Source organism: Merops nubicus, unplaced genomic scaffold (genome assembly GCF_000691845.1).
Source record: "Merops nubicus isolate BGI_N331 unplaced genomic scaffold, ASM69184v1 scaffold21357, whole genome shotgun sequence".
Lineage (NCBI taxonomy): Eukaryota > Metazoa > Chordata > Aves > Coraciiformes > Meropidae > Merops > Merops nubicus.
Window position 1 is genome coordinate 863 of NW_008622557.1, and position 8,758 is coordinate 9,620.

Sequence of the window (8,758 nt, forward strand, 5' to 3'; positions counted from 1 at the left end):
TCAGTTGCACCAGGGAAGGTTTAGATTGGATATTGGGAAGAATGATATGGAAGAATAATACTGCAAGAGTGGTGAGGCGTTGGAGCAGGCTGCCCAGGGAGGTGGTGGAGTCACCATTCCTAGAGGGGTTCAAAAAACACATAGATGTGCCACTTTAGGATGTGGTTCAGTGGGCATGGTAGTGTTGGGTTGATGGTTGGACTTGATGATCTTGGGGGTCTTTTCCAACCCTTCTGATTCTATGAATTAAGCCTGTGTTAATTGGCAACCCTTGTGAAAAACACATAATGTGCCACTTTAGGATGTGGTTCAGTGGGCATGGTAGTGTTGGGTTGATGGTTGGACTTGATGATCTTGGGGGTCTTTTCCAACCCTTCTGATTCTATGAATTAAGCCTGTGTTAATTGGCAACCCTTGTGACAAAGCCAAGTGAGACACAGTGTGTTGTTGTGTTCTGCATGCATGTGGGTGGTGTCATTCTTCTCTTCAGGAAAGCCAGCTGAGCTGCAGAGGAAGGAGAGCACAGACAGGCACCCCTTCCAGCACGGGGACAAGGTGAAGTGCCTGCTGGACATTGACATCCTGCGGGAGATGCAGGAGGGCCACGGGGGCTGGAATCCTAAAATGGCAGAGGTATGCTGCTGCTTGCTGCTGTTCTCTCAGTCATGACTGGTCACTGTCCCAGCCTGTGTGAGTAGGCATTGGCTATGAAGTTACCAGAATATCCCTGAGTAGCCTGTTACCTTCTGCATTTATCCTCTGTTGACCCCAGCACAAATACAAATTCTTCACTGATAGCACACTGGAGTCAGACTTATTTTTAGGCTCAGATAATTCTATGTTCTATGGGAATTGCCTTGTGGAGCCCCACATGGTTTCTAAAGAGTCCATGATGGGTCAAAAGTCTTGGAAGCCAGTGCAAAAATTGAATGGCTTGTTTGTTTGTTTTTAAATGAGGCACAGATCTTTTCCTTGGAGTTCTGGAGCCAGTCCTTGTTTGGCTCCCTTTGAACTATGTGTTACTATGAATGGAAGTTGTGTTTTGTCAACAGTGGGGTCTATCCCTGGGCAGGGCTAAAATTTCTTGGCCCATAGGATATTCTTCTAGCTTAGCCTGATGTCTTGTTTGAAGTGCTATCAGTCTGTTCTCACCTGTGGTCTAGAAAATCTCAGATAGTAGAGGAAGTGAAGACAGAAGTGACACCTATTACTGTAGAGTAGCATCTCAGGGGGTCATCACAGAAGTAAGTCTCCAGGGGGTTGTGAATGTTCAATGTGGGCTTACATTCAGACAAATTAATAAATTAGCTATTTAAATGAAAAGATCTAGGCTTTTTGTTTCTCCTCAAGTCAACTTTGTCTTTTTAACAGCCTACAGATATTGCCCAAAATAGATGAATTTATCTTCATGTTTTGAGGGAGGCAGTACTGGTGTTGTGCAGTAGATTTACTGCAAGACAAAATCACATTTTGATGCTGTTACAGAAATAAGAACCTGTTTCTGAGCCTGCATTAGTAACTTGTATAAAAGTGGCTTTTTGGAGAGGGAGGAAAGTGTATAGCCACAAGTGACCCAAATGCCTGCAGGGCTGATTCTGAGGCAGCTGTCTGAAGCCTTGGTGTGGAAAGCAGTGCTGTAAACTTACAAAGGCACATTATATATGTATCCCAGCCCAACCTGCCCTGTAGGGGAGTGGTCTTTTTGAAATCAGACTGTACAATATCCACACAAACTATGTCATTTCTATTTCAAAGTGGAAATCTCTCCACTGAGCATTAGTCCGTTTGGTATGTTTTTTTGCTGGCCTGGCAGGCAGGGACTTGCTGTCTTCTGGCATGACTTTAAGAAGGCTGTCAGTGAGGCCATGAATTTTTTTATTCCAGCTAAGTCCTTCATCCCCAAAGCTGTAGATTTTGAACTTTGCTGTGTAGCTCATCTAGTCTGCTAGGCTGTTAAACCTCTGCACTTTGAATTCCTGTTGTTGGTGAGCACAGGTGTAGAAAGGGATGTTAGAGGAATTGTAAAATCCTGTCATCTCAAAAATCAGGACTTTTTGTCTCCTTCAAAACTTTCAGCTGCTGAGCACCTGCCAGAATCACTAGATACAGCAGTTGTGCTCTGCACAACTTTGTTTTTCTGTGGTCTCCTCTATCATGCACCCTCTTTTTTCCCTCTTGGAGCATGCCTTGCTGGTATTGTACTGCAGAAGAATGTTGTGATCTCTGCCCACCTTTGTTATGTGGAAAGAGGAGGAGAATTTGTGGTGTGTTTCCAAGGATTTTCACACTTTGTATTCCTATCATCCTCTTCCCTCAATGTGCTGCTACTTTAGAGGAGCTTCTTAAGCAGCCTTTCCCTCCTTCTGCAGAAAAACTGCACCTCATCTAAGGCAGTGTGGGGAGCACTGTTAGTCTGTGAGTTGGAAATGGTGGGGGAATTAGCCATCTATGCCTGCTTTTCCCACTATTAAGCAATGTGATTTATTTAGGGGGTTTCCCCTACTTTTTTTTTCCCCCCTATCAAAAGTTCATTGGGCAGACAGGGACTGTGCACAGGATCACGGACAGAGGGGACGTGAGGGTCCAGTTCAACAGTGACACCCGCTGGACTTTCCACCCTGGAGCTCTGACTAAGGTAGGTGCTGATGGGTGAGCTTGGCTGGAACTAGAAATGCCTCAGGGAATAGCTGTCCATTTCACCTGCTGTGTTAGGGCACTGTGTGTCTCAAGTGCTGAAGAGAGACTGCTGTTCTGAAAGCAGGCAGAATATCCTGCAGGCCATCAGAGCTAAGACAGCTGGCTGCAGACAGTGGGAGCTGGGTTACTAGGCTGTGCAGTTTTATGAACCTTTGCATTTCAAATGCTGTTAGTTCTGAAGGTAAATTGCATTTCTTCATTTCAGCTTCTTTGGTAAGAGTGGTAATGGTAGACCTACAGTAGCTCATCCTTCTGCTGCTGCCTTTCATCTGTGGTGAATCTTCTTCTGCATCATTTCCATATGACTTTGTTTTCTTCCTTGCTCTTGTGTCTTCATGTTATCTTCCTTTTTGCATCATTTTTTGTCTCGCTTCTCTCTGATTCTTCTGGATGACTTGAGTCTTTAATCCAGCTCTTCTAATTTTGTGTCTGCATTTCTGAAGCTCATAGCTCTGCCCTTCCCCAGAGGTTTGAGTACTTGAAATGTGGATGATTAGAAAGAGGGTTAATAGGTATAGGAGGAGCTGCTGGAAAGCTGCAGAATTCTGGAAGACCTGAACAAGGACACAATGCTAAAAACTGCCATACCAATGGAAAATGCAGTGTCAGACTGTTTTGTGCAGAATTAGTCTGCTTTGAAAAGTGTGTTTTGACAGTGCTCCCCTCTTAGCTCAGTGAGCAGAGGGAGCATTTGGCAAATTACCAGCAGAGATAAACTCTGGTTTCCCTTTTCTGTTCTAAATACCAAACCAGATTTAACTTCCTTATTAAACTGCATTAAAATCGCCAGTGCCAAGTCAGGTATGGTGGGGAGGTGGACCAAGGAAAGTTCTTTATACTGCTATTAATTATAAATGGTTTGATGAAGAAAGAAAAGAAGAAAAGTATTGTGTCCCCAATTATTTCCCTATGTAAATATGCACTTGTCTTAAACCAGAAATACCCCAGCCCTTGGACTTGCAGTGCAGGGATTACAGATTTCTTGGTAGTTGTGCTTACATTTGTAATGCCTTGGGTTTTGAGTGAATGGGCTTCTCCTTTGGTGGGCTTTCCTGAGGGGGGTGGGCTGGGGTGGAAGGGCTGATGGCTACTTTTATTTTTTTTCCAGGCTTCATCCCCCCAAAGCTTATGACTTTCTTTTTCTTGTAGCTCAACACCTTTTGGGTTGGTGATGTTGTCCGGGTGATAGATGATATGGAAACAGTGAAGCGGTTCCAACCTGGTCATGGGGAGTGGACAGATGAGATGGCACCTGTGAGTGCACACCAGCTCCAGCACACTCCAGTAACCTCCTGAGCAATTAGTAATAGTGACTGGGCCTCCAGTAGTCCTGCTGGTCAGTGAGTGCACAGAGCTTCCTGGGACTGCTGAGGCCTTGCAAGAGAAGTGCTGCCTGGTGCTGCTGGCTACCGGTGATCCAGTGCTGTTGCAGCACCCAAGGCAAAGGGGGAAGTGGGGAATCTAACAAAGGCTTTGGCTACTAGAAAGTCAGAGGAGAGGTTTCACTAACCAAAGTAACCAAGACCTCTTACATCCTCCCTAATTCTCTGGAATGAGGCAGGAAAGTGTCTAAGTGGAAGAATGATCTGATCAGCCCAGTATGGCTGAAAAGCAGAGTACGGGTGTCCTCCAGGAGCAGTTAAATGCACAGAGGAGACCTTTCCTAATCCCAGTTTTAGCAGTTCTCTCAGTGTTCTTCAGACCATGTTTTGTTGTCTTACCACCTTCATGTCCAGACATCTGTAATGTGTCTGGGAAACCCTTCTTACATAAAACCAGTAATGGAGAAGCTGCTGAGAACCCTCTGGTGTCCTTGAAGCGGGAGCTGTCTGCGTGTGTGTCGCTGTTCAGTGCTTCTCTTCACACAGCAGGAGTGCCACCTGCCAAACCACTCTTAGAAGCATTGCTTTGGTTCTGAGCTGCACAGCAAACCACGTTGTACCTTTTAAAAATCCTTTCTCTCTTTCCATTGCAGACCCTGGGGCACATTGGCAAAGTGATCAAAGTCTACGGGGACGGAGATCTGCGAGTGTCGGTTGGAGGGCAGTCCTGGACCTTTAACCCAGCCTGCCTGACAGCCTATCAGAGAGAGGAGGAAGCAAACCTCATGACAACAGAGAATGCAAAGGAATCAAAAAGTGAGATAGTGAGAGCAGGGATGGCTGATCCCTTGGGGTTTGTGATGTGGTTGCTCTGGTGTAACAGCAGCAACAGTTTTCGGACGGTGTTAAACTCCAGCTGTTTGTTCATCCCCAGACAGAGCTCCAAACCCAAGCTGTGCCTTACTGGGGAAGCAAACCTGGCTTTAACAGGAAAATACAGAATTTAGGACTTGAGACTGCTAACTGTAAAACTGCCCTAGGTTCAGTATTTTCCTCTGCCTTGATCTGCCTCAATTTCCCTTTCCACAGGGCTGCATTTCCTGTAGGAAGGTGATTCTTGAGTGCTTGTGAAATATTCCCAGGTCCTTGTTGGGAAGTGTTGTCAAATCAGTGATTATTTTGTCTGATCCACCCTGCAAATGAATTTGGGATCCCATGATGTGTAGATGGGGGTTTGTCTGTTTCACACATCTGATCACAGAATCTTTTGTAGGCTCACCATACTTACTACTTTTAGATCATCACAGAATCATGGAATGCTTTGAGTTGAAAGGAACCCAGATGTCAGGACCATGCAGGACAGATGACAGACCTCTTTTTTTCTTTTTGGTTTTGCTATGTAGAGGAGTCTTAAACAGACTCCAGAGACTACTTGTATATGAGCCCAAACTTTTTAACTTTGCTCCATCTGGAGAACTGCAACACCTCTGTCCCCTCAAGCACTCAAAAGTCTGTAATTAGAGGGCCCATCTGAAAGGACCTATATTTCTTCCCTACAGCATCCTTTCCAAACCCATGTATTCCTCTTCAGATTATTTGCCTTTTAGTAGTGTTTCTTCTGTGTTGGCCTTCTGTAGCATGGTCTTGTGTCTCTTGGGTTCTCAAAGCACCAAGACTTGTAAAGCAAAAGTTCTGTGTTAAGCCACAAGTGTGTAAAGCTCTTTGTGTGAGTGAAGTACTAGAGGCACAGCAGGTCCACCCTTTGGTCACACAGCTGTATGGTGCCAGCTGTGCACAGGTACACACGTGCTCCTTGGCCTTCTTAACCTGTGGCTCTGTCCCATTCCCACCAGGCACTTTGATAACTGTGTTGGAGAAGCTGCTGTCCCAGAAGACAGAGTCAGAGCATGCAGGCTGCCTGGTCATCTGTGCAGCACTCAACAATGTGGCTAAAGTTCGGGAGCTCCTTCAGAAGTACCCAGACAAGGCAAGTTTTGGAGACATCCTCAGTAGTTACTTTTTCTTGCTGCTCTTTAAAATGCTGTTATAAAATTTTGTAGTCAAGTGGGGAAAAGGCTGGGAGAAAAAGAATAGATTTTTCAGGCTTAGTATTAGCTCCTGAGAGCTGGAAAATTATTTTGCTGCTATTGAGGATTAAATTTGTATTTTAAATGTGCATATTTTATAGCTCCAGTTTGTGGCAGTAAAACTGAACTAGAGTTAAGTACTTAAAACCCATTTCCAAAGCAGACTTCTCCCAGAGTTCCCATATGAACACTGCACCTATAGATTTAGTGGGAAGAGGTGTTTCTTTCTATGATAAGAGTACCAAATGTCCATCTATCTTCTGTTTGGAAAGAAAGCTGTGGGTTGTGTCTGGCTGAATGTGCCTGTCCTTAGCTGACCTTGCAAAACAATATTGTTGGAATCAGGAAAGAGAAAAGCTGCCCAGATCCTGATACTGTGCATGTCTGTGCAGTGTCTTATCTCATGTCTGACTGAAGCAGGGATCTGGGCTTGACTTGTTGCTGAACAATTTATGTGCTTGCAAAGTGCCAGAGGATCTCATCTACTCAAATCACTGCTCTTTCAAGCTGCCTGTTTGAAGGTTCAAGCTCCTTCAGTGAGTGATAGAGGGTTCATAAACAGGTTTAAAAAGGAGAAACAGAGAACAAAGTATTTCAGCAGTGTCCTTGGAAACCCCTGGTAACAAATCATAAGTTTTGCTGAGGCCATGTCTGCGTGGCCAGCAGGAGCAGCTGGATCCAGGAACCAGGAAAACTAGGATGGATTCTGAAGGAACCCCTGTGAAGCTGATGTAGTGGTTAGTTGCCTGGTATTTATTTCAATTCTTCATTTACCAAGTTAATGGAGTCTCTGGAGATGGGAGGAATAGACAAACACCTGCAGTTGTTGATTTTATCCCAGATAAGAAAGTGCCAAGAGTCAGTAATCCATTATGTTACTAGTTATTTTTATTAGATTTCTATTTCTTTTCTATATTGTATTTCTATGGTAATATTTGTATTAACTAGTTATTTCTGTTAGTGTTACATGAGGCAAGAGCAGGCTGGATTTGAGGCTCAGTTGGTAGTGCAAATTGGAATTGCTTGCCAAGGCCTTTCCAGCTAATCAGCATTGTCTTTTCTTGTGTAAATGGAAGAATAACTCAGTAGCCTTTAATACCTTCTTGCCTAAAGGACTGTCCATCATTTTGGGTGAATCAAGGGAAGCCTTGCCTGTCCTGCTCTCCTGGCTGCTGCACAGAACCAGCTGCAGGGGAAAAACCCTTCAGTTCTCCTTGCCAGTCTGCTGAGGATTTGCTAGCTCCTTCATCCCTTCTCCTTAGCCTCCCACTGCTTTCAGTAGCTTCTTTTTTTTTTCCCCCTTTCTTTTCATACAGCCTCTCTTAGTTCTTCAATCCCTTCTAATTCTCAAAAATCTCATTGCAGCACTTCAGCACTGTGATAAACCCTCCAGCTGTTGTGCCCAGCAGAGTACCTGGAGTAAGAGAACAATGGGGACTTGGCACCTTCAAAGCCTTATGCAAAGCTCATTTGATCTCCTCACACATTTTCCTTTTGGGAAAAGAATTGTTGGCAGAGATGTCAAGAAGTATTCTGCTTGCAGACAGAGAGGGATTTGGCATCAGAGCTGCAATTAGAGCCCTGGCTTCCAGCTCCCTTCACTTGCTTCTCCCTTCTTAACTAAATGTGCTGTCCTCTTTCCAGCAAGGTCAACCTTGTAGTTGATGTCCATAGAGCAGAGCCAACAGGGCAGGGATGCTCCTTAGCATTTCTGAGCCTGCAGTTAGTGGCTTCCATCCTGCTAGGCCTGCTCTGGAGCATGAACACAAGGAAGGTCTTTCCTAACCAAGCTGTTTGCTGTGTCTCTGCCCTTCCTGCAGGTCGACACGAAGAACCAGGGTAGGACTGCCCTGCAGATTGCCTCTTACCAGGGGCATCTGGATGTGGTGAAGATGCTGCTGCAGGCACACGCCTCTGTCAACCTGAGGGATGAAGAGGGGGACACAGCACTGCACTATGCAGCCTTTGGGTAGGGTATCTTCTTCTTGCCATCTCTGATGCAAGACCTGAAGGGCTGCAAAAGGACATTTCTGTCTGAAGGGTGTGTGGTCCTGGAGCTCAACAGCCAGTTTCTAACACAGTTCACACAATGTTTTTGAGCTTCAAGGACACGGGTGCATTTCTTAGTGCACTAGTTTAACATCCACAGCTAGGTCAGCTTCTGTGCTAGAAATTTTGGGAGGAATCAGAACAAGTGATAAGGAGGTTTTGGTGATTGTTTTTCCAGGGGGATGGGGATGGGGAGGTGGTTCAGTTGCTTTGAATTAGTTTGCTTGGTTGGTTTCTGTAATTGCCTGTTTTCTAGAGCAAGATGGAAGGTTAAATTGTGTTGTCAGTTACCAGGGGAGAATTCATCATTACAAATGGGAGGTTCCTGTTAATTTAAAGCAAAGAGAGAGCAGATTCTAGAGTACAAATTAGGAAGGGCTTGTTTTGTTGGGTTTTTTTTTGCCTTTTGGTTTTTTTTCATAGTAAGAGCAGGTAGGATGAGGTCGAGAGGATACAAAACCCAGGAAGCTCTGTTGCCTTGCATGGAGGAAGAACTTGCTGTCTGCACAGGACTGAATCTAATCTTATTTATTGCTTTTAAATCAGAAACCAAGCTGAGGTTGCCCGTGTGCTTATTGGTAAAGGAGCCAGTGCAGACCTGCT

The 8,758-nt window shown here is 44.9% G+C and overlaps 1 protein-coding gene across 1 annotated transcript in view; it reads left to right on the forward strand.

Moving 5' to 3' along the window:
- Window positions 1-490: 490 nt before the first annotated feature.
- The window catches only part of MIB2 (mindbomb E3 ubiquitin protein ligase 2), a gene marked incomplete at its 5' end in the record, with an annotated part of 16,121 nt that continues 7,853 nt past the window's right edge, over window positions 491-8,758 (forward strand). The window contains 7 exons of the mRNA XM_008944846.1: window positions 491-633; window positions 2,528-2,635; window positions 3,847-3,951; window positions 4,673-4,835; window positions 5,873-6,006; window positions 7,927-8,075; window positions 8,702-8,758. The exon at window positions 8,702-8,758 is cut by the window's right edge and continues 133 nt beyond it. Of these exons, the coding sequence (XP_008943094.1) occupies window positions 491-633; window positions 2,528-2,635; window positions 3,847-3,951; window positions 4,673-4,835; window positions 5,873-6,006; window positions 7,927-8,075; window positions 8,702-8,758 (859 nt within the window). The remainder of the gene's footprint in view (window positions 634-2,527; window positions 2,636-3,846; window positions 3,952-4,672; window positions 4,836-5,872; window positions 6,007-7,926; window positions 8,076-8,701) is intronic.